Source organism: Microcaecilia unicolor, chromosome 9 (assembly GCF_901765095.1).
Source record: "Microcaecilia unicolor chromosome 9, aMicUni1.1, whole genome shotgun sequence".
In the NCBI taxonomy this organism is placed as follows: Eukaryota; Metazoa; Chordata; class Amphibia; order Gymnophiona; family Siphonopidae; genus Microcaecilia; species Microcaecilia unicolor.
The window spans coordinates 58,605,722-58,632,311 of record NC_044039.1 but is presented as its reverse complement, the minus strand read 5'-3'; the positions used below and the strand labels follow the sequence as shown (position 1 = coordinate 58,632,311).

The following is a 26,590-nucleotide window of genomic DNA, read 5'->3' as shown; positions in this document are numbered from 1 at the left end:
TATTTTGTAAAACATGCCTGCTCAAGCTTATCCCTTTAGATTTTGAAGGGTTAAAATGAGGGCAAGCTCAACTGCATACAAGACCCATTTGAAAAGAATAGTAGCCAGGGCAAGGGTATCTGGTGCCCCCTCCCCCATACACACAGAGCACCTTCTCTTACCTTCCCAGGGGTAGCATAATGCCCTTTTTTTTGGGGGGGGGGGGGGGGGGGGGGGAATACAAGCTCCACAATTTGCCACACCAATTTTCAAATGTTATGTACATTACACTCCCTAATTCTAGAGTAACTAAAGTTAATTGTCATTTGTGTACGTTGTAAAAATACTAGCATTTATGCATACTTGTGTGCACAAGTGCTAAAGTAGTACTATTCTATAATGTAAACAAGTTGCTTAGCGCATAAGTGCAAGCAGCATACACAGACTGGGCTCCCAGTTACTTATAAGCTGTGTTAGTGTCGTCATTCCTGCCTATATTTGGGCACATCAATGGCAAGACTAATATTCTTAATGCAGGGGTTTTCAATCCAGTCCTTGGGGCACATCCATCCAGTTGAGGATTTTAGGATATTACCATTGAAAACCCCGACTGGACTGATGCGGGGAAAGGGGGCAAGAGAATGATGCTGGGACCCATGGGAGATGGCCTAGCATCAGGGGGCATCACTTGCACCAGCTTTTGGTGCTCCCCTGCCCTTCTTACTGTGCTTACCGGGTTGTGCCAACCCCAACAGGAGCGATAAGGATTACTTCATGGGATCACAGGCTACTTCATTCCCAGGATGCACGATCAGAGATAAATTTGTTTTCATATAGCAACAGCAGTATTTCTAAAGATAGTCCTTGAGTTAATAAACTAGCCTGTTTGGTTTGCCAGGTATCCATAAATATGGATGTTTGCATGTAATGCCTCCACAGCAAAATTTTCATTGTGACTATCCCTGCATATCAGACTAACTAGGAAGGTATCCCAAGATCATTTTGAGATATAACTTTCTCTGCCTTTCATCAGCAAATACCATCTGAAAGATCTTTTTTTAAAGTTTTGCTAGACGCATCTGTAATGTTAAATACTCATTGAAATCCCAACTGCAACTAAAAAAAAAAGATTTAACACTTGGACTAAACTACAGGTCAAAAGCAAGCAATGTTTTACTCCAGATATGAACTTACATGTGAAAAACCAAGTCATTTAAGACTGACAACCATAAAAGTTATACCATCCAAAGCTGCAACTGATATTTACTCTCTCTATTCCAGAAATAAAAGGTCAGTAGTTTCCTATATCTGAACACAACACAAATAAGCAATTTTTGTCACTAAACCTGGTTCTTTGGAAGGCTCTACTTTTGGCAATGGTTCTGTTCCTTCTGGTCTTTTTAGTACTTCTTCCTCCACCGTATGCTTCTCTGGCCTCATCAGTACCTCCATCACCTGCTTCTCCCTTACAATGGGAGGCACTGGAATGCTTTCAAAGTAGCCACCATCTAACAATGTGCCCAACAGATTCTTCACTGCTTTATCTATAGGGCAAGAGAGATTTATACAGTGTTGTAAATTTAGACAGCTTCAGAAACACTTGCTCTGTACCACTAAAAACTTTCCTTTCAAAAGGAGATCTGTTTCAATTATATTGAATGAGACTACCTTTTGTGCTTGCTCAAAGTTAAATGTGGGGTGGTGTAATCCAAGACTTTCAGTAACTGAAGGCATTCTAAAAAAAAAACCCCCAACAACTTAGTTTTAACAAACTGCCGAGTTACCAATTAGGTAAAATTTACATATTCATAAAGTTGATAAATTCACCTTTGACAGGAGAATGGGAAAAAGTCATTAAAGAAACTTCTCTGGTATTGTACTGGAAATAAACAAGGGTCAACTGTTCAGGATATCCCTAATGAATATGTATACACAATTTCTTCCTATCGAGTATCCTAAGAGGTTACTAAGGGAAATCTGATTACTGAGTTAGCTTGAAAGGGTCTGTTTGAAGAAGTCGGATTCAAAACTATATAAAGAGGAAAGGTCCCACTTAACTTTCTTTCTGAAGTTCTGAGAGAAGAGGACATCTCTGCTAAGTGAACATTATTTTCCCTTGTGCTTTGGGAGCTTAAAGACTGGTATTTAAAGAAAAATTGTAGGTTGGTTATAGGCAAAATAGAAAAAAAATAATCAACTAGTCACCATACTCTTTTCCCCCTAGCTTTAAAACTTGAACTTTGTACCACAACATTAACGGATAGCCTCTAGCAGGCAAAAGGGGAGACCATTCTGAAAGGATGGGCTCCACCTTAACCGGGATGGTACCAGGCTGCTGGCGCTTCTTTTAAAAAGGAAATAAAGCAACTTTTAAACTAGAATGGGGGGGGGGGGGGGAGCCAACAGTCGCCAAGGAGCGCATGATTTGGTGAGTGTCATCCTTGAAGGATACTATTGAAACAGAACATTTAGGGAATCCCAGTAGAGGTTTCAGCAATGATGAAAGTAAGCCAAGTGTGCTTAATGAGAGAGCAGGATAAAGGATGCATCTTATCCTCTTCAACTTCTAAGCAGCTTGTAGATCAAAGGAAAAAAACCCACAATTTGAAGTGCCTGTATACAAATGCTAGAAGCCTAAAAAATAAGATGGGAGAGTTAGAATATATAGCACTAAATGATGAGTTAGATATAATAGGCATCTCAGATACTTGGTGGAAAGAGGACAATCAATGGGACACGGTGTTAACAGGGTACAAACTATCAATCATAAAAAAAGGACAAAATTGGAAGGGGGGAGGGTGTACTATGTTTAAAGCAGTTTTTATTGAACAAAATAAATACAGACGTGAACCATCCTTGATACACAGTCTATGTTCAATATTTAACAGGAACCAACCCTAACCCCTTCCCGAACATCCTCAGCACCAGAGTACCATATTTGGGAGTAAAGATTAGAACAAATAACCAACATCATGTAAATGTAAGTGGCATGCCTCCGTCTACTACTGGTCGCAAGAGAACAAGCTAAACAAGGGGGGGGTGCCTTGGTTCTTACAACATCCCCCATTATGTGTTTCATAGACACAGAGTTAGCCACAGTTCACCCTTCCCTTCCGAACCCAATATCTATTAACTTCAATTATACATTCAATACCCACCTAACCGCAGTAAACCATTCCATGGGATCAGGCTGTACTTCCTATGTGAAACCCTTCCCCTTCTGTTCACATAGTACCCCTCGGACTTTTAGAAAATTCCTTGTCCAGATACTAATAGAAATCTGTTTATGTGATAAGACTTGGCCACTCTAGAGCCCAGATGGTGCCACAACAATCCTCCACAGCCATGTTCCAGTGCATCTGGGATATATGGAGTCCAAGGGGAGCATGCGAGAGAATATCCCCTAACCCTACCCTTTTTCCGACTATGTGCTCCCCCCCCCCCTCCAAAAAAGGAATCTGTAGCAGGGATCACACCAAACATGACCCTCCATCTTTATATGCAATCTGGGTTTCTCCGCACACCCTCCCCACCATCTCAGGACCCCTCTTCAGGGTATTTACCAAGATACTGAAATAAAAAAAAATCTGAAAGGAATTTAGCATGAGGCTGCAGGGCTCTGTGAGGCAAGGCCTGGAGATAGCTATACCAAGTGGCCAAAAACATTTGTTTCCTCTTATAGGAAGAGTGAACATATTGCTGCTCCAACAACATCAGGGCATGAAACCTATTTCTCCAAACACCAAAAGGAATGGGCTTCATCACTGATCCAAACTCCTAAGATAAGTCGTTTGTCCAGCATCCCCTCTGTGGATCAAACGTTTTGAAAAATGGTCATGGTATCCAAGGTCTTCATATTTGTCCAAAAGAAAACTAGTTGGCATCACCTTAATCGGCTGTCCACACAATGTCTCCAGGTAACATATTTGCTTCCAAAAAGATTTAATGGTCCCACATGTCCAAAAGAATAAAAGTACCTCCTGATGACACTTCCAACATACCGGGGATTCAGGCCCTCCCGCCTTATAAATTCTCTCCTGTGAAATAGGCCCTCTGTAATACTCTAAAATGACACTTGCACAATTCAGCATTAATCAACATTGATGGTATCCGACTAATCAATATCTAGAGTCCGGGGAGGGGGTGACGGGGGGGGGAACACAAATCCTGGCTCCATCAGGCCTGGAGCTCCGCCCTATTTGGTACCGAATGCAGAGCCTGAGCCTCCAAAGCTTTGTGCAGAAAATGTATGGGATACGTCCCAAAAGGGCTCGAAAACTCCAGTAATCGATGCCTCAACAAAAACATAGGAACCGAAGAATTGAAGCTTTCTATGTAATGACTCACCTGTCTAAACGCAAACTGATCTCGTGGCTCTACAATCCCTCTATTTAGTAAAGTAGTCCAATCAAGTTGCTTCCCCTCAGCTGCCAAAAGATATTGCAGGTAGGTGGACTTCTACTACTCTTCCCCCTCCCCTCCCTATGAAATATGTCATTGAGGTTTTGTAAAATCAATATCAGACCGGCGCCTGGTCTTGTGGTTTTTGCTCTTGGTGAGAAGTTTTCTTAATTTTCACACCCCGATTGAGTATCTACTGAAACAGGAAGTTCCACCCTTTCCACAGCATAACCGAACCAATGTTTTTGCATAGATACCACAGCTGCAAAAGGAACAGAACCCAACTCAGGCTTTATTTATATATATATATATATATATGAGTTCGGTTTCTCACATTGGAGCTTTCCAAACGATTGTGTTATAATCTAATGAAGACCTGCTTTCTGTAAAAAAAAATGCAATGCAACCTGTTTCAAGAGACCTTTTATTTTACCATCGAAACTTGTTAGGAGAAACAATGCAATTATTGGTTTCTTTGCATTTGTTGACACATCTGCCCTGTACTGTGTTTCTATCATGTCTGTAGACCATCTCCCCAAAAATAAATATTCCAAAATATATTCACAAGGAGACTCTTCAGCCCTTGTTAGCCAGTTTCCTCCTCTACATTGATCCAGTTGCTAACAGTGGTGTAGCCAGACAGCCAATTTTGGGTGGGCCTGAGCCCAAAGTGGGTGGGCACAAAAATTCTCTCTGCCTCGCCCTACCCCCACCTCAAAATATAAATACATTAGCTAATGAGGATCCCCAATTTCTGGGGCAGAGCATAACTCAGGCAGCTAGTCCGGACCACCCTGCCCATTCCTTCCATGCCAAGCGCTTCAAGAGAGTCTGCAGGATCAGCTCAGCTCCTGCTGTTCCCGGGCTGTCATTCGGCACTTGGATCTTGCCTGGGCCTGTTGCATGCCTCCCAGCACCTCTTGCATTTATATTCCCTGCCCCGTGCTCTTCGGCTTGCCTTGGAACCATGAAAGTTTTGAAAAAAAAATAGCTACACAAGGCTCCGAGGTGGAAATAGCGAGCGGTTCTTTCTGGGGACTTTTGTTCATCGGCCCTCTAGCCATTTCCTCCACTCTTCTAGCCCAGCATCTGCTCCCTCTTTCTCCTCTCCCCACTCTAGTAGCCTGACATCTCCCTGTCCCTTCCCTCCTGCCCTCTCCCCCACGGTCCAGCATTTTTTCCTCTCTCTTCCCTCACTCCCGTTGTCCGGCATCTGTCCATCCGATCACTCCCTTCTGCTCCTATATCCAATATTTCCCTCTTTCTCCCCTCTCCACCTCCTGTGTATCTCTCCCTCCCTCTCCTCTACCCCATCTCCAACATCTCTTTCTCTCTCCCATTGCCCACCATTTATCCCTCCCTCCCTCCCTCGTGTCCCGGGTCCAACATCTCTCTTCCCCCTCCCTCCATGCAGTATTCTCTCCCTTCCTCCCTTCCACTGCCATGTCCAATATTTCTGCCTCTCTCCCTCCCTTGTGCCCCAGGTCCAACATCCCCCCCCCCCCCTCCATGCAGCACCTCTTCCTTCCTTCCCTCTAGCAGCATATCCAATATTTCTCCCCTCTCTCCACCCCTTTGCTGCATCGCTCCCTTCTTCCTCCTCCACCCCTTGTCAAACAAGTCTCCCTGTCTCTCATCCCTTTCCCCCATCGTGCTGCATCTCTCCTTCCCTCTGCCTGCCGCTGACCCGGAAGCCTTCCCTCTGCTGCGGCCTGCCCAGAAAGAAAAAGGAAGTTGCGACAGAGGGGACAGGATACAGCAGAGGGGAGGTGTCCGGGTCAGCGGCAGGCAGCATGTGGAATCTCTGCTACTTCCAGAACCCGTTGAAGCGAGTGCAGTCATAAGAGAGGGAAATGCAGAACCGCGGGAGTCCAGCCTGCTCCCCAATGCCGGCACTGGCAAGGGTGCACTGCTGCTGGGTGGGCCCAGGCCCATTCGTGGCTGTGCCCCTGGTTGCTAAAATCTTTGAGCCAATTTTGGGAAAACTACCTCTTGCTCTGAGCCTTGCTGTTCTGTAGGCACAATCTGTGCAGTTCCTTTAACTTATGAGTTCTTACATCTGTAGATAATTGGTAACCTCTGTGTGCTGTGGGTCACTGCACAAACATTTGGCCTGTCAGAAGTTCTCAGGGCTCCAATAATAGCTACAGTACCCGTGGGCTGTGTTTCAGTGCCTTCAAACAAGAAAACCCCTCACTTTAGTTCTCAACTAGCTGCTGAAACCCAACTCTTGAAGTGTGCTGGTGGCATAGTGAAATCAGGGGAGTTCTTCAGATCCTGCTGGCAATGTGGCAGCATTCCCTCCCCTGAAATCTGTCATAGTTAAATCATGTTTTAAGAGCTTGTGGACTTTAGCCAGCTTTACAAAGAAAATGAAGGCCCAGGAAACTGCTCTAGCTGGGCGAAGGTGTTCCTGACCACACCAGATTTTCAGCACATGGCAGGAAGGACCTGAGGATTCTGATACGAGTGTCTTTTTTTTTTTTTTTTTTTTTTTGTTACATTTGTACCCCGCGCTTTCCCACTCATGGCAGGCTCAATGCGGCTTACATATTGTATACAAGTACTTATTTGTACCTGGGGCAATGGAGGGTTAAGTGACTTGCCCAGAGTCACAAGGAGCTGCCTGTGCCTGAAGTGGGAATTGAACTCAGTTCCCCAGGACCAAAGTCCACCACCCTAACCACTAGGCCACTCCTCCACTGTTGCTACTATTTGAGATTCTACATGGAATATTGCTATTCCACTAGCAACATTCCATGTAGAAGTCGGCCCTTGCAGATCACCAATGTGGCCGCGCAGGCTTCTGCTTCTGTGAGTCTGATGTCTGCACATACGTGCAGGACGTCGGACTCGCGGAAACAGAAGCCTGCGCGGCCTTCTACATGGAATGTTGCTAGTGGAATAGCAACATTCCATGTAGAATCTCCAATAGTATCTATTTTATTTTTGTTACATTTGTACCCTGCGCTTTCCCACTCATGGCAGGCTCAATGCGGCTTACATGGGGCAATGGAGAGTTAAGTGACTTGCCCAGAGTCACAAGGAGCTGCCTGTGCCTGAAGTGGGAATCAAACTCAGTTCCTCAGTTCCCCAGGACCAAAGTCCACCACCCTAACCACTAGGCCACTCCTCCACTTCTTTTCTTTTTTTGTAATCCACGCATATGTGTGGACTGCAGGCACTGGCATGTGTAAAAACGTGGAAAGTAAAGAAGGGCTGTGTGAGCGGTACAGCCACACAAGGTGCAAGGGAGATGGGAGTTCAGAAATCATTCCTGGTCCATTGTCTTCCTTGCGATGGCCGTTGCACAGTGGGTAGGAGGGGACACTAGAGGGCATGTTGCACAGGATATAATTTCAGCTTGGGGCATTCCTGCCTTTAGCTCTCAAGCTCCAGCGTTGTGGAACTCTCTTCCCAAGGATTTAAGAACCAATATAGCATATTCTGAGTTTTGTGCTGAAGATAAAGCCTGGCAGTTTATGCAAGCCTTTGGTTCATAACAGCTGTTAAATTGAGTATTTTAATTACCATTGATAATTATTTTATGTGACCTGATTTGTACTGTTAATTGTGTCTTATGAAATAATTCACCTTGGTTGTTTTGTATAGATGGACACTGTAAGTGCTCTATAAGTTATTTGTAACTGTCAGTATTTACAGTCTTATGTACCTCCTTTTTTTCGTCTACCGATTTGACGTTTACACTAAAGACAGTATTTCAAGTAACTAAAGCTAATCCAAAGTAGCTTCTGTAATTCTGGGTCGGACTTGACTATTCTTCTCTTCCCCTGCACATTAGGCTTCCCATTCAGACCGCTCAAGAGAGCTCACAACAGTTTAAGAAATCGTACGGTTCCAAGAACTCGTTTACTTAGCTCTGTATTAAACCACACCACTGATCTAACTTTTTCCACTTAAAACTGCAGCTTCTCTTGCCTTTTGCATTCAGATCAAATTGCCAGACTCTTTCTGTCATGGAGATAAATCTGAAATATGGTCTTTAACCCTAGTCCAGGTTGGTCAAATAAATGTAATGGATGGTTCTAGCACAGGGCTTCCCAAACTTGTTCTGAGTTTTCAACATCTACAATGAATATTCATGGGAGGCGGGGATAGTGCTGGGCAGACTTATACGGTCTGTGCCAGAGCTGGTGGTTGGGAGGCGGGGCTGGTGGTTGGGAGGCGGGGATAGTGCTGGGCAGACTTATACGGTCTGTGCCAGAGCCGATGGTGGGAGGCAGGGATAGTGCTCGGCAGACTTATACGGTCTGTGCCAGAGCCGGTGGTGGAAGGCGGGGATAGTGCTGGGCAGACTTATACGGTCTGTGCCAGAGCCGGTGGTGGGAGGCGGGGCTGGTGGTTGGGAGGCGGGGATAGTGCTGGGCAGACTTATACAGTCTGTGCCAGAGCCGATGGTGGGAGGCAGGGATAGTGCTGGGCAGACTTATACGGTCTGTGCCAGAGCCGGTGGTGGGAGGCGGGGCTGGTGGTTGGGAGGCGGGGATAGTGCTGGGCAGACTTATACGGTCTGTGCCAGAGCCGGTGGTGGGAGGCGGGGCTGGTGGTTGGGAGGCGGGGATAGTGCTGGGCAGACTTATACAGTCTGTGCCAGAGCCGATGGTGGGAGGCAGGGATAGTGCTGGGCAGACTTATACGGTCTCTGCCAGAGCCAGTGGTTGGAGGCGGGGCTGGTGGTTGGGAGGCAGGGATAGTGCTGGGCAGACTTATACAGTCTGTGCCAGAGCCGATGGTGGGAGGCAGGGATAGTGCTGGGCAGACTTATACAGTCTGTGCCAGAGCCGGTGGTGGGAGGCGGGGCTGGTGGTTGGGAGGCGGGGATAGTGCTGGGCAGACTTATACAGTCTGTGCCAGAGCCGGTGGTTGGGAGGCGGGGATAGTGCTGGGCAGACTTATACGGTCTGTGCCAGAGCCGGTGGTGGGAGGCGGGGCTGGTGGTTGGGAGGCGGGTATAGTGCTGGGCAGACTTATACAGTCTGTGCCAGAGCCGATGGTGGGAGGCAGGGATAGTGCTGGGCAGACTTATACGGTCTGTGCCAGAGCCGGTGGTGGGAGGCGGGGCTGGTGGTTGGGAGGCGGGGATAGTGCTGGGCAGACTTATACGGTCTGTGCCAGAGCCGGTGGTTGGGAGGCGGGGCTGGTGGTTGGGAGGCGGGGATAGTGCTGGGCAGAATTTTACGGTCTGTGCCAGAGCCGGTGGTGGGAGGCAGGGATAGTGCTGGGCAGACTTATACGGTCTGTGCCAGAGCCGGTGGTGGGAGTCGGGTCTGATGGTTGGGAGGCAGGGATAGTGCTGGGCAGACTTATACGGTCTGTGCCAGAGCCGGTGGTGGGAAGCGGGACTGGTGGTTGGGAGGCAGGGATAATGCTGGGCAGACATACGGTCTGTGCCAGAGCTGGTGGTTGGGAGGCGGGGATAGTGCTGGGCAGACTTATACGGTCTGTGCCAGAGCCGATGGTGGGAGGCAGGGATAGTGCTCGGCAGACTTATACGGTCTGTGCCAGAGCCGGTGGTGGGAGGCGGGGATAGTGCTGGGCAGACTTATACGGTCTGTGCCAGAGCCGGTGGTGGGAGGCGGGGCTGGTGGTTGGGAGGCGGGGATAGTGCTGGGCAGACTTATACAGTCTGTGCCAGAGCCGATGGTGGGAGGCAGGGATAGTGCTGGGCAGACTTATATGGTCTGTGCCAGAGCCGGTGGTGGGAGGCGGGGCTGGTGGTTGGGAGTCGGGGATAGTGCTGGGCAGACTTATACAGTCTGTGCCAGAGCCGGTGGTTGGGAGGCGGGGCTGGTGGTTGGGAGGCGGGGATAGTGCTGGGCAGACTTATACGGTCTGTGCCAGAGCCGGTGGTGGGAAGCAGGGATAGTGCTGGGCAGAATTTTACAGTCTGTGCCAGAGCCGGTGGTGGGAGGCGGGGATAGTGCTGGGCAGACTTATACGGTCTGTGCCAGAGCCGGTGGTGGGAGGCGGGGATAGTGCTGGGCAGACTTATACAGTCTGTGCCAGAGCCGGTGGTGGGAAGCGGGACTGGTGGTTGGGAGGCAGGGATAGTGCTGGGCAGACTTATACAGTCTGTGCCAGAGCCAGTGGTTGGGAGGCAGAGCTGGTGGTTGGGAGGCGAGGATAGTGCTGGGCAGACTTATACGGTCTGTGCCCTGAAGAGCACAGGTACAAATCAAAGTAGGATATACACAAAAAGTAGCACATATGCGTTATCTTGGGCAGACTGGATGGACCGTGCAGGTCTTTTTCTGCCGTCATCTACTATGTTACTATGTAAGAGCCCTCAAGTTGCCCAGCAACGAAAGCTAGCATTTTCCTTCCAGGATTTAAATTGGAGATTACCTAACAATGGTAACTAGTTGGAGACCTGGGGGTTACCTCCCAGCAATGACACTAAATACCTCCATGTTTCTCGTAGTGATTTTAATAGAACACTGCCCCACAGCCCATCGGGGATAAGTTGAGCTAGGCAGTGCATCAATGAATAAAAGTTCCATGGATGGTAAGAGGCCATTTCATATATCCTAGGCGTACAGGTTTGTTCTTCTAAGATCCGATCTCCCAGGTGTCTGAGCAGGCAAGCCATATTATATCTCCACAAGTCTGGAAGCCCAAGTCCTCCATATTACCAAGAGCCCTGCAAATACTTGAAAGGTAGCCTGGGTTTTTTTCCTTTGCCAACAGAATGTAGACAGCATTTTGTGAAGGGAGAGCAGATCACAATTTACCAGTCTGAGGGGAAATAATTGTAAGGTATAGAGCCACCTGGGAAAGAGGACCATACGAAAAAGTTGAATCCTCCCGTATACAGATATCGGAAGTGACGTCCATTTCGTGAAACATTCCTTTGTATAATCTAGAAGAGAAGAGGCATTAAGGTCATGTAATACAAAAGTCCGATTTGGGAGCTCAATTCCTGAGTAGGGAATGGACCATGAAGCTCATTTCAAGGGAAAGGAACCCTCCCAATTACGCCGCACTAAAGGTAGCGTGGGCAAGGCCAGAGATTTATCAAAATTCAATTTAAAGCCAGAAAAATCACTATATCCTGTCCATTAGAGCTGTCAGATATGCAGCCGGATTAACCAAGTTTACAAAAACGTCATCTGCAAATGAAGATAATTTAAATTCCTGCATACCATTCCGAACCTCCTGTATGTCTGGATTACTTAAAAATTTGCGAATTAGTGAGTCAAAGAATAAAATAAAAAGAAGCAGGGACCATGGACATCCCTGACTGGTTCCCCTCTGGATTGGAAAGGACTCGCAGGATGTCCCATTTACCCTAGTAAGTCACTAGGTGACTTACAGAGTGCCCAGATTGCGTCAGAGAAAAACCTGTCAAAGCCATATGCCTCTATGGCTGCAAATAAAAAAATCCCAACTTACTGTCGAACATCTTCTCCACATCAAAACTGATGAGCAGAGAAGACGTCTCTGCCTTGCAGAGTAAAGAAATCCCATGAGACGAGGTCTTGCCCTCGACCAGTGGTTCTATCAAGAACCGGATCGTTGACTACATTATAAGTCTCCCTTCATGATCACTGGAACATCCTGGTGATGGGCTAAGGTGTGGATCAGTGACCTAAAAAATATTTTATTGTAGACACTGGGGGCATAAACATTGCACAAAAGCAGTGGTTGTTTATAGTTACCTTAGCCATGAGATACCTTCCACTAGCCACCTTCCATACCCCATGAATCTGCACGTCCAGTGATTTCTGAAAAGTATGACAACACCCTCCTTACGATCAACTGCTGGGGCCTCCAACAACAAAACAATTTCTTAAATTTTGCGTGTTCTGAAGAGGACAGGTGGATTTCTTGTAAGAAAACCACATCCGCCCTATGGCAATTCAGGATTTGCAATCATTTCTGCCTCTTGATAGGGAAGGTAACTCCGTTAACATTCCAAGCAATAATTTAAGTGGCATTATTGACCAAATCACTTGATCGTAAATACGCATGCCCACGATTTAACCATGAAATGGGAGGATTGCCACAGCCCACAACCCCCCCCCCCTCATCTTTGGAAAAAGAAAGAGGGGCCAGAAGTCCCCAGCATCATGCATCTTTTAATAACCCCAAACCCACAAAACTTAAGTCGGAAAAATCCCCAACACCCCATTCCCAAAAACAGAGAACAAAATGCTTAAACCCCTAAGCCCTCCCTTCATCCCCCCCACCCTATCAAACATCTTAACAGTGTACTTAAGCGGCTGTCCTCATCCATACCTACCGTACTTGGCATGGACTGAAAAATAAGAGGCCACTATGAGATTACTCCCCATCATAAGTACATAAGTAATGCCACACTGGGAAAAGACCAAGGGTCCATCGAGCCCAGCATCCTGTCCATGACAGCAGCCAATCCAGGCCAAGGGCACCTGGCAAACTTCCCAAACATACAAACATTCTATACATGTTATTCCCGGAATTGTGGATTTTTCCCGTCCATTTAGTAGCGGTTTATGGACTTGTCCTTTAGGAAACCATCTAACCCCTTTTTAAACTCTGCCAAGCTAACCGCCTTCAACACGTTCTCCGGCAACGAATTCCAGAGTTTAATTATGCGTTGGGTGAAGAAAAATTCTCCGATTTGTTTTAAATTTACTACACTGTAGTTTCATCGCATGCCCCCTAGTCATAGTATTTTTGGAAAGCGTGAACAGTCGCTTCACATCCACCTGTTCCACTCCACTCATTTTATATACCCAGTGGTTTGCTAGAGCTGGCTCGTACGAGCCGCTTGTTAAATTTTGACAGCTCTTGCGAGCCGGTTGTTCTTTGGGGCGAGCCGGCTCCATTACACGAGGTAAGCATGGCAGGAGGGCGCCGTCACAGGCCATGCTTACCTCCCCCTCCCAAACATGTCCAGTGATGTCCTTCGCCTCCACCCTCCCCTCCTGCTCCCATTCGTCAGTTTCTATTATCTCCCTCGAAGTGCCGCGTTATTTAAAGCCCTGCTGCCCGTCTCCAGCCTTCCCCTGCTTGCTTTGTGATGATTTCGTTCCCTTAGTTCCGCCTTCTGATGTCATTTCCTTTTTCCACAAAGGCGGGACTGAGGGAATGAACTCATTATGAAGCAAGCAGGGAAGGCTGGAGATGGGCAGTAGGGGTTTAAATAACGCGGCGTCTCTTCTCCAAGCTGAAAAGCCCTAGCCTCCTTAGTCTTTTCATAGGGAAGTCGTCCCATCCCCGCTATTATTTTAGTCGCCCTTCGCTGCACCTTTTTTCCAGTTGCACTATATCTTTCTTGAGATGCGGCGACCAGAATTGAACACAATACTCAAGGTGCGGTCGCACCATGGAGCGATATAACGGCATTATAACATCCTCAAACCTGTTTTCCATACCTTTCCTAATAATACCCAACATTCTATTCGCTTTCCGAGCCACAGCAGCACACTGAGCAGAAGGTTTCAGTGTATTATCGACGACGACACCCAGATCCTTTTCTTGGTCCGTAACTCCTAACGTGGAACCTTGCATGATGTAGCTATAATTCGGGTTCTTTTTTTCCCCACATGCATCACCTTGCACTTGCTCACATTAAACTTCATCTGCCATCTAGCCGCCCAGTCTCCCAGTCTCGTAAGGTCCTTCTGTAATTTTTCACAATCCTGTTGCGAGTTAACGACTTTGAATAACTGTCATCAGCAAATTTAAATTACCTTGCTAGTTACTCCCATCTCTAAATAGTTTATACATATATTAAAAAGCAGCGGTCCTAGCACAGACCCCTGAGGAACCCCACTAACTACCCTTCTCCATTGTGAATACTGCCCATTTAACTCTACTCTCTGTTTTCTATCCTTCAACCAGTTTTTAATCCACAATAGGACTTTTCCTCCTATCCCATGACCCTCCAATTTCCTCTGTAGCCTTTCATGGGGTACCTTGTCAAACGCCTTTTGAAAATCCAGATACACAATATCAACCGGCTCCCCTTTGTCCACGTTTGTTTACTCCTTCAAAGAAGGAACTCCCCATCCTCCCCTCCAAGCCTGCAGTTTTCAACCTCTCCTCCTACCGCAGTCTCACTGCTTCTCATCCTTTGAAGTTCACTCCATCCATCTATTCTACCCGCTGCCAAAGATGCAGTCATTTACCACCCCCCGATAAGTCCCTCTCTTCCTTCCTTACCGACTTCGATGCCTGGCTCTCCGTTTTTCTTGAGCCCTCATCCCCATCCCTCATTCTTGGAGACAAACACACACTGATGACCCATCCGACTGTTATGCTTCTCAGTTCCTCACTCTAACCTCCTCCTTCAACCTCCAACTGAGCTCCACCACCCCTACTCACTAATCTGGCCACTGTCTTGACCTCGTCCTCTCCTCTACCTGCTCACCCTCCAATTTCTGCACCTCAGCTCTTCCTCTCTCTGACCATCACCTGATCACCTTCACACTACATCACCCTCCCCCTCAGTCCCACCCAATACTAACCACTACTTCCAGGAATCTCCAGGCTGTTGACCCTCTCACTTTATTCTCTAGTATCTCTAATCTCCTCCCTTCCATCATGTCCTCTGAGTGTCGACAAGGCTGTCTCCACTTACAATACCACTCTCTCCTCTTGCACCATCCATCTCCCGTCCCACAAGGCATACTAATCCCCAGCCCTGGCTGACCCCTTGCACCCGATACATTCGCTCCTGCGCCCGATCGGCTGAACGCCTCTGGAGGAAATCTCGCACCCACACTGATTTCATTCATTACAAATTCATGCTATCCTCCTTCTAGTCCTCCCTATTCCTTGCCAAACAGAACTATTACACCCAATTGACTAATTCCCTCAGCTCTAACCCTCCTCGTCACTTCGCCACCCTTAACTCCCTCCTCAAAGTGCCCTCCGCTCCTACCCACCCCCCTCACTCTCTCCTCAATCACTGGCTGATTACTTCCGCGACAAGGTGCAGAAGATCAACCTTGAATTCACCACCAAACCATCTCCTCCTCTTCACCCTTTAACCCACTCCCTCATCCAACCAACCCAGGCCTCCTTCTCCTCTTTTCCTGATATCACAGAAGAGGAAACTGCCCATCTTCTTTCCTCCTCGAAATGCACCACCTGTTCCTCTGACCCCATCCCCACCAACTTACTCAACACCATCTCTCCTACTGTCACCCCCCCCCCCCCATCTGTCATATCCTCAACCTCTCTCTCTCCACTGCAACTGTCCGACACCTTCAAGCATGCTGTAGTCACACCACTCCTCAAAAACCCAATTCACCCTACCTGTCCCTCCAACTACCGCCCAATTTCCCTCCTACCCTTCCTCTCCAAGATACTTAAACACGCCGTTCATAGCCGTTGCCTTGATTTTCTCTCCTCTCATGCCATCCTCGATCCGCTTCAATCCGGCTTTCGACAAACGACACTATCTAAAGTCTGCAATGACCTGTTCCTTGCCAAATCCAATGGCCACTACTCCATCCTCCTCGACCTATCCGCCGCTTTTGATACTGTCAATCATAACTTACTTCTTGCTACACTATCCTCATTTGGGTTCCAGGGCTCTGTCCTCTCCTGGTTCTCCCTCTTATTTCTCCCACCGTACCTTCAGAGTACATTCTCATGGTTCTTCCTCCACCCCCATCCCGCTCTCTGAGTTCCTCAGGGATCCGTCCTTGGACCCCTCCTTTTTTCAATCTACACCTCTTCCCTGGGCTCCCTGATCTCATCTCATGGTTTCCAATATCATCTTTATGCCGACACCCAGCTTTCTCTCGCCACACCAGAAATCACTGCGGAAACCCAGGCCAAGGTATCTGCCTGCTTATCTGACATTGCTGCCTGGATGTCCAACCGCCACCTGAAACTGAACATGGCCAAGACTGAGCTCATTGTCTTCCCACCCAAACCCACTTCTCCTCTCCATCCACTCTCTCAGTTGATAACACCCTCATCCTCCCCGTCATCTGCCCGCAACCTTGGAGTCATCTTCGACTCCTCCCTCTCCTTCTCTGCGCAGAACTGTCGCTTCTTCCTCTAACATTTAGCAAAATTCGCCCTTTCCTCTCTGAGCACATCCGAACTCTCATCCACTCATTACCTCTCGCCTTGACTACTGCAACCTACTCCTCACTGGCCTCCCACTTAGCCATTATCCCCCCTTCAGTCCATTCAGAACTCTGCTGCACGTCTTATCTTCTGCCTGGACCGATATACTCATATCACCCCTCTCCTCAAGTCACTTCACTGGCTTCCGATCAGGTACCGCATACAGTTCAAGCTTCTCCTACTAACCTACAAATGCACTCGATCTGCAGCCCCTCCCTACCTCTCTACCCTCATCTCCCCCTACGTTCCTACCCGTAACCTCCGCTCTCAAGACAAATCCCTCCTCAGTACCCTTCACCACCGCCAACTCCAGGCTCCGCCCTTTATGCCTCGCCTCACCCCATGCTTGGAATAAACTCCCTGAGCCCATTCGCCAGGCCCCCTCCCTGCCCATCTTCAAATCCTTGCTCAAAGCCCACCTCTTCAATGTCGCCTTCGGCACCTAACCACCATACATCTATTCAGGAAATCTAGACTGCCCCAACTTGACATTTCGTCCTTTAGATTGTAAGCTCCTTTGAGCAGGGACTGTCCTTTGTTAAACTGTACAGCGCTGCGTAACCCTAGTAGCGCTCTAGAAATGTTAAGTAGTAGTAAACTTTAAAAGGAACACCTCATCAAGAACAAATACCTATTCTTTAACTCCTACTGCCCCAACTGAAAAAAAATAATCTACCATTTAAGTCCCACCATGCAATCTCAGTAAGTAATTTTAAAGATCTGAAGGCAGGATAACAAAAATCTTTGGCAAGTATCACCCAGAGCTCCAGTCTCGATTGTGTTCTGCTATGTTCTCCAAGATATCCAGGAGAAGCCAAGGCTGCAGATCATTGTAGGTCCTTGGGTTGACATCCTGTAAACACAGCCCTGTCGAAGGAAAGAAGAGGGGGGGGGGGGGAAGGAGCATCCTTAATTCTCATCATGCGCTCTCATTGAGAAATTATAGAGATCCAAGTCTGTGGTCAACAACACCTCTAATTCCAGGCTCAAGTGCATTGTAATGTATGTTCTGAGATTGCCAGGAAATCTCTCCTGTGACACGAGAAGCAGAGATTACACATTATAGCTCCTCAAGTTGATCCACTGTCCAAAAATCAAAACCATCCTCCGAGTAAGAGAAGAAAAAGGGGGAAGGGGGGGGGGGGGGGGCTATGAACAATGTCCCATCTTCAATTCAAAGGTACAAGGGTCCGGTATGCCTGACCATTAATAATTCGGATTGACAGAGTCAAAGTGAAGTCTGCTGAGAGTATTAGGTCCACCTGCTCCAGTCCCCCATCACCCAGAGGTGTTCTGCATGGAAGATGACAGTTTCAAAAAGTCCTTTGCTGCCTCTGGTGTGTCAAAGAAACTGGGTTTGCCATCTACAAACGCTTTTAGGCATGCTGGGTACAAGGCGGCAAACTGGATTTGGCGTTGATGCAGATCCCAGCATAGGCCTCCCTCAACATTGAGACCCTGGATGAAAAATCCTGAAAACATAATATAGTTTTGTTTTCAAATGTGAGGAGGCCTTCAGATCTTATAGCCCGCAGCACTTCAGCTTTATGCACATAGTTTAGCAGTTTAAATATTACCACCATAGGTCTGGCCTCTGGCTGCCTTCTGGGGCCCAGCCGGTGTACTCTTTCTATACGCAGGGGACCTGCCTTGGAACGAAGCTGCAGCGTGTTAACCAGCCACGTTTCCAGGAAACCTTGCAATTGTCTCTGTAATAGACTCAGGCAGGCCAACCGATCTGAGGTTTCCTCTGCGGGATCTAATTTCAATCTCGTCTAGCTTGTTCTCCAGATCTGCCACCCTGGATTGTAATGTAACATTCACTATATGCATTTGCTACACGCAGTCTTCTAGGTCAGATACTTGCTGGCAATGGGCAGAGAACTCCCCCCATTTCAATTCCATCCATCCCTCTAGAATATCTAGTTCATCCGTGACCTTTTGGAATTTCCTGTTTAAAGAGGATTCTATAGCTTGGGTCACCTCCGAAACTATTTCTACCACCCAGGATGAGCCCACTAATGAGGGTACGTGGCAGTTATCAGCCATCTTGTTTACCTCTTGACGCGAGGGCTGCACTCTCTTGCTTTCTTTTAGATTTAACCGCCATATAGCCTTTAAGCGCTCACCCTTTGACAATCCAGCTTTCCCATTTGCTCCACAATCCGGTCTTGAAAATAGTTCACACAGATTCTTATTTAAGGGGAGTTCGGGGATTGAGGCCTGGGAGCTTGTCTCACTTGTCCGCTCACCAGCACGGCACCATGTGACCAGGGTTGTACTATATGTTAAAGAGGGAATTGAGTCAAATAAAATAAACATTTCACATGACACAGATAGAAGCGTGGAATCATTATGGATAGAAATTCCATATATGAAGGGAAGTAGTATTCTTCTAGGGCTGTACTACCATCTACCGGGACAGAACGGACGGATGAAGTAATGTTTACAGAGATTAGGAAAGCTGGCAAATTGGACAATGCTATAATAATGGGTGATTTCAATTACCCTGATATTGACTGGATAAATGTAACATCAGGGAGTGCCAGGGAAATAAAATTTCTAGACGTAATAAACGACTGCTTCTTGGAGCAGCTGGTCCAGAAAACCGACAAAAAGGGGAGCCATTTTGGATCTGGTCCATGGTGATGTGCAGGACATAATAGTGTGAGAGGTGACGGTGTTGGGTCCCCTGAGAACATAATATAACAATCAAGTCTGAGCTGCTATCTGGGATGAACCTGCAAAAGAAATCTACTGTAGCTGCATTTAGTTTTCAAAAGAATGACTATAATAAAATGAGGAAAATGGTTAAAAAGAAACTAAAAGGATCAGTTGCAAAGGTTTGTACACTAAATCAGGCATGGATGTTTTCAAAAATACCATCTTGGAAGGCCAGTCCAGATGCATTCCACGTATTTGCAAAGGTGGAAAGAAGAGAAAACGTCAGCCAGCATGGTTAAAAGGTGAAGTAAAAGAGGCCATTACAGCCAAAAGATTATCCTTCAAAGAATGGAAAAAGGGACCCAAATGAAGAAAATCAGAAGCAACAAACACTGGCAGGTCAGATGCAAAGCATTAAGAAGGATAAAAGAGAATATGAAGAGAAGCTTGCCACAGAGGCTAAAACTCACAGAACTTTTTCAGGTACATTAGAAACAGAAAGCCTGTGAGGTAATCTGTGGGAATTAAACCAAATTGGGAACCTCTGTGCCTGTCCTTCTCCACTGATCACCGGAAGAGCTGAAGAGAAGCGCCGCGAACGACATGAGCACAATCCGGAACGCATCAGGAGGGGATCCGAAGGACCTCGTGGCCAGACGGCAATGCTCCGCACACTGGATGGGGGACAACTGACACAGGACAATGCGGATGATGACCAGTGCCACAGAATGAGTGCTACTATTCTATTCTCCAGTCCCACACAAACAGCAGTCCTTCAATAGCATCTAACTGCTGCACGGGCTTCCTTCTGCTTCTGGAAGAAGACAAAAGCAGCATTTTAAAGAGAAATTCTGAAGAAATCCTCGCTTCAAAACCTTCAACGTCACCCCCGAGCTGACGAGAGGTCTGAGTTTCGCTTTACATTTAAAGAGAAAGAGGAAAGCGCTACACATGAGGACCTGCAGCCGAGAGGTCAAAGAAACGAACAGACCCGATAAAAACCACCACTACCTCCTTGAACGAGGACAATTATACAAAAGGGTACTAAGCAGACTCAGCTAGAGCCTTTCCCATTGTGCTTGTTAACAAGGTACCTGTTTTTCACTGCTTTTAAAAGGTACTTGTTTTTCTACTGCTTATGGCTGCAGGTACTATAGGTACCCGCTTTTACTTGTATATAATTGCTAGACCCTGCCTTTAATTGCACACTATCCCTTAATTGATAATATACCTTCATATCTTCTAATTTGTAATAAGAATTATAGAGGTGATAACTTAGAATCTCTGATATACCTGATAACATGCATCTGTTAAGATTTCAACTAATTGCATTAAGAACCACTGTCAGCTGTTTACTCTAGATACTCTTGCATTTGATAGCAAGTCACATTACTGACAGCAAGTCATCTTATAACAGGTCAGGAAACTACAGCACGACTCTAATACAAACGTGGTCACTGCAAATATTGCAACGCTGTATTACTACCTGTATTAATACCTGCTTAATGTTTTAATCCCTAAATGTTTTCATTTGCCCTCTGTGCACCACATAGCATTACATTGTAATACCCAACTTCCCCAGGATCACTCTGAATCACATCAAATTCTACGGACTATACACACCCACACTGAATTACAGGCGGTAGAACTAGAGGATGTGAATTGTGGTTGAAGGGGGGCAGACTCAGGACTAGTCCGAATGTATTTTTTCACGGAGAGGGTGGTGGATACGTGGAATGCCCTCCCACAGGAGGTGGTAGTGATGAAAACGGTAATGGAATTCAAGCATGCGTGGGATAAACATAAAAGGAATCCTATTTAGAAGGAATGGATCCACTGAATCTTTGTGGAGATTAGGTGGTGACGCCGGTAATTGGGAAGCAAACAGGTGCTGGACAGACTTCTGTCTACACCCTGATCATGACTGACTAGATATGGATGGGCTTAAGCGTAAATTTTAAGGGGCTTTGATGTTAGCTTCAGAACTTTTAGTACAAGAAGAGTGCTGGGCAGAATTCTACAGTTCGTGCCCCGAGAATGGCAAGGACAAATCAAACTCATTTTACATGGTATGTGATACTTATATATATATATATATAAAGTATCACATACCATGTAAAATGAGTTTATCTTGTTGGGCAGACTGGATCGACCGTACAGATCTTTATCTACCATCATTTACTATATCTGTCGCCTTGGGGGTCAGCGCTCAAGAAAAAGATCTAAGTGCCATTGTAGATAATACGCTGAAATCTTCTGCTCAGTGTGCAGCTGTGGCCAAAAAAGCAAATAGTATGCTAGGAATTAGGAAAGGGAAGGTGAATTAAGACTGAAAACACTATAATGCCTTTGTTTCGTTCCATGGTGTGTCCACACCTTGAATACTGTATTCCATTTTGGTTACAGTATCTCAAAAAAGATATAGCAGAATTACAGAAGTTTGAAAGAAGTTTGAAAATGATAAAGGGGATAGAACCCCTCTCGTATGAGGAAAGGCTAAAGAGGTTAGGGCTCAAGCTTGGAAAAGGGGAGATATGACTGAAGTCTACAAAATCCTGAGTGGTGTATAACGAGAAGTAAATCAATTTTTTACTCAAAGTACAAAGACTAGGGGACACTTGAAGTCACATGAAAATACTTTTAAAACAAATAGGAAGAAATTTTTTCACTTAACTGATGGTCAAGCTCTGGAACTCTATTAGGATTTATTTACTGCCTTTTTTGAAGGAATTCGCTCAAAGTGGTGTAAAGTAAGAATAGATCAAACATGAGCAATAAGTTACAGCAGTAAAAAATTCAAAACAATACAAAGTATGGCATAGTACACAACCTACGTCAACACAATACGTAATAGAACATTTTAATTGATAGTGAAGGGTAAAGCAAAGATGGAACATATAAATAAGAGTAAAAAGAGCTAGAAAGTAAAATGACTAATTTAAATAAAATTGCACATGAGGATTTCTTATATTCTGTCCCTGTGATGACATACTGTGCGAAAACTAGAAGTACAACGAGACAGAATAATAGATTTCAGTACATACAAAACTTATTATAATTGTGTTCACATTTGGACAACTGAGAAAATGCTGTTGAAAATCGACTTGAAGAAATAAATAATCACAAAACTGGAAAATGTTGGCATATTTAATATCTTTCTTTTAAATAGTAGTAATAAACAAAAGTGCATTTCTAAAATATACCACTGAATTCCACAAAACAAAAAAGGCTCAAGTTCTCACAAACCATATTTCTCTTTTGATCTAGGCACAGGAAAATAAAAATAAAAATTTTTTTAAATGCTCCCATGTTTCAACCAAATTCATGTTTAATATGGAGGAGTGGCCTAGTGGTTAGGGTGGTGGACTTTGGTCCTGGGGAACTGAGGAACTGAGTTAGATTCCCACTTCAGGCACAGGCAGCTCCTTGTGACTCTGGGCAAGTCACTTAACCCTCCATTGCCCCAGGTACAAATAAGTACCTGTATACAATATGTAAGCCGCATTGAGCCTGCCATGAGTGGGAAAGCACGGGGTACAAATGTAACAAAAAAAATATAACACTGCCACACATAAATAAATAAGATAGAAACTCTGAATGCTGAGTACCTGATTCTCATAACATGATATCTGTTTTAGTGGCCCTTTACCAGGAGAAAAAAAAATCTCTAAACGAATATAACAAGCTAGGGTGTCCCTATAACTAGACCCTCCAAATGACACATTACGATGTACAATAAATTACTACTCTACCTTTGAAAAGTTATTATACTTCTGTGTACATCCGTATGCTGTACATACATATGCTGCACAAGCTGGCATGTTTGAAAATATAGGTGAGATTAAAGAAAAATGCTACCAACAAACAACAACATGGACGCAGCAGCTGACAAGTTTCTTGCTTTGTTTTGAGTGTACGCAAAACGACGGCGGCACATGGAAGGGTAAACAGAGAAACAAGTGGCTTCAAGTTTTGGACCTCAAGCCGTCTCCTGTTCTCTCAATCAAATAAATTGGGTTAGACCCCCCCCCCCCCCAATAGAGAAAGCCCTCCATGATGGAACGTTACTTTCCTGTGGGAGAGGAACCAGACAAAATTCGAGTCCCGAGCTGACGTAAATTTTAAGGCAGACAAGAATGCTTCGTGATAAAGTAAGAATCCAGGAGAACAATCCACAGCATTAAAAAAAACAAAAATCATCAGCATGTTTATTATTTTTTTAAAGGAGAATATATGCAAAACGTCATCTATCCCCACGATTGTACAAGAAAAAAGGTGAACTTTTTACATTTTCTATGAAGATCCGGGAGTATCCCACTGTATTCGTCTTTTACCTTTTGCCTCAATTAAGCTATACAAATTATCCTGGCTCGCACATCAACAAGCATGTCAGTATGAATGATGAAAATTCACTTTGTTCAGGGACGGTGTAAAAGCCAGATCTGTAGGATCCCTGGGATCTTCTGGATCTAAGTACAACCTTAAGACTGGAATGGCTTCTTTGACGGCCGCCGCTGCCGCCTACAGTATGCAGCCACAACACAGCCGGAGGATGTGATAACAGCAGTTAGCATATCTGGGTTTATAAAAGGTTTGGTCAAATTCCTGGAGTAAAAGTCCATAGTCTGCTATTGAGGCAGCCATGGGAAGCAACTGCTTGCCCTTGGATTTGTAGTATGGAGTGTTGCCACGATTTGTGTTTCTGCCAGGTACTTGTGACCTGGCTTGGCCACTGTTTGGAAAACAGGATACTGGGCTAGATGGACCACTGGTCTGATCTAGTATGGCTACTCTTATGTTCTTATGTATCCTAGTTCCAATCTAGTTACATTTAATACCCTATTACAAAGTAACTACTCAAATTACTTTAATCTCCATTACAGAACAATTCTTAATCTTCTGAATATACCGGCATATAGATTTAAATATACCTTCCCATGTTATTTTTGCACTGTCATACATATTCATTCCTACCATTAAAAAAAAACCTCCTCTGAGGCAGTCCTGGAAATAGGAGATAGTTTAGATTTTAAATAAATTCTTGATAATTTAGATTCTGTCTTATAAGGAATTCTGATATCTGCTTATTTTAAAATATGTTTTATTCTGTTTAATTTTTAATACTTTCTTTTAATTAATGTTCTATTTCTCCCTGTAAAATATCTTTTCAATTCAGTGTTTACATCTTTGACTTTTCAAGTGATATTTTCTGCAGTTTAAGAGATCATCTGGTTTCAATTATCCACATTCCTAGCTGTGTATGAAGCTAAAGGTGAAAGAGGTCAGGAAAAGTCAACTCTTTTCCTTGATTGATTATAGCTAAGTGTAGGACTGGCCCATTAATGAATGCCCCGAGGGAATCTGATTATGTGAATAATAAAAGAGGATTGAGCTATTGGTAAATTACTATGCAATGTTGTGCCTGTTACAATTACTGATGTCCATAAGTGTGAATTAGAATCAGGGATTGCTAAATAATAGAATCTGAGAATTTAATAATAATAAAAAGCAGGAGATAGATGCCGCATTGTCTAGTTTGAGAGGCCCCAGGTCGTAGGTCAGTTTAGGAAATATTTGAAACCTGTGTAACTGATATTGTAAGTAATGTGTAGAGATAATTAGTTCAAGACAGGGTAATCAATCTATTCCTTACCATCTGGTGAGAAGCTGGGGGCTAGAGGGGTTTATATAGTAACATAGTAGATGACGGCAGAAAAAGACCTGCACGGTCCATCCAGTCTGCCCAAGATAAACTCATGTGTATACCTTACCTTGATTTGTACCTGTCTTTCTCAGGGCACAGACCGTATAAGTCTGCCCAGCAGTTTTTCCTGCCTCCCAACCACCTGTCCCGCCTCCCATCACCGGCTCTGGCACAGACCGTATAAAAGTCTGCCCTCCCCTATCCTCGCCTCCCAACCACCAACCCCTCTTCCCCCCACCTGCTCTGCCACCCAATTGTAGCTAAGCTTCTGAGGATCCATTCCTTCTGCACAGGATTCCTTTATGCACATCCCATGCATGTTTGAATTCCGTTACTGTTTTCATCGCCACCACTTCCCGCGGGAGGGCATTCCAAGTCAGTGTGTAGCTAGACACTGAAGGAGAAGGACATACTACAGGAGGCTCTGTGGTTGGAGGAAGGGAGGGGAGCAAGGCCTAGCTCCCTTCCCAGCCATGAGGCAGGGCTCTGGGGAGTGCTCCTCAGGGCAGGGCCCGGCTCGGGAAACGGCCGGGCCCAGCTACCAGGAGAGACGGAGAAGCAGCTCTCAGCCGAGCCTGGCCCCTGGGAGAAGAGAGCGGAGTCCCCTGGACCGTGGAGCCTCGAGGTCCAGGGGGGACAGTGGACCCAGCACCCCTCCCATGACCCAGCGGTTACCGGGTAAGGAGCACGAAGAGCATGGGAGGGGGAGGCAGAGGGTGAGAGTCCCGCAGGCCCAGAAAGTGGCAGAACAGAGGATGGAAGAGGGTCAGCAGCTTCAGCCGGTGCTGGACCCGTTGTACAGTGAGGATGAGTGGTCTGAGGAAGAGGAGGAGGAGGGGGTAGGGCAGCTGGGAAGCAGCAGCCCTGATTCTTCAGCCAGAGGTATCGTGGACAGGGTGAGGAGGATTGAAGCCCTGGGGAAGGAGGTGGAAGTGCTGGGGAAAAAACTAAACAGGGCTAGAACCCTGCAGAAGTTGGCCCCAGCAGCACAGAAGAGTCTGTATGGAAAGGAAGAAGCTCGTTTGAGAAAGCAGCTTTGCCTGAAAAGAAAGGTGTTGGACTCCCTGAAGAAGGGCTCTGATAACCCTTTAAGGGAACTCTATATTACCAGGGAAAGATTTCAACCCAGGACAGTGCCAAACCAGAATCAGCCAGAGGAAACAGGAGAGTTGGTATCTAAGGATTGTTTTACAAAACACCAGGTTGCAGTAGATAATGTGGTGGGGACAAGCAGTCAAGACACTTTACAATTTATGAAGAACCTAGCAACTCAGAACCCTGCAAACCTTACCTTAGAGGCAGCTGCCAGGGAAGAGAGGGAAGGAGTTGAAGAGACCTCAGGTGGTGCTGCAGAGACTATGGCTGAAAACACAATGGAGTTGGAACTCAGTCAGCCTACACATTCTGCTGTCTTTGAAACTGAGGACGGTGACTTGGGGTTTTGTGTTATTTCACAAAAAGTGCCTGCACTACCCAACACTGATGCAGGCAACAGTTTGACAGGGAAGGTGAACACTGGAAAGCAAGCTGGAAAGCATACTGACATTGGGAGTGTGGACACTAATGAACAGCAGGTCTTAGGGCTGCAGACACAGGTGAGCTTAGTTAGCTCCCTGATTGAGGCACCAGGTTTACAGCCACAGGTGGTGGATTCAGCAGTACAACCAGGCTCAGGGAATCCCCAGCACAGAAGGGAAGATGAGATGAACTCTGGCTCTGTAAAAACTGTAAGCAGCCTCACGCGGGACC

The 26,590-nt window shown here is 46.0% G+C and overlaps 1 protein-coding gene across 1 annotated transcript in view; it reads right to left on the bottom strand.

The window, feature by feature from the left end:
* Positions 1–26,590, bottom strand: part of CAPRIN2 (caprin family member 2) — a 701,412-nt gene that overhangs the window by 453,012 nt on the left and 221,810 nt on the right. Inside the window, 1 exon segment of the mRNA XM_030214677.1 lies at positions 1,326–1,523. Within this exon segment, the coding sequence (XP_030070537.1) occupies positions 1,326–1,523 (198 nt within the window).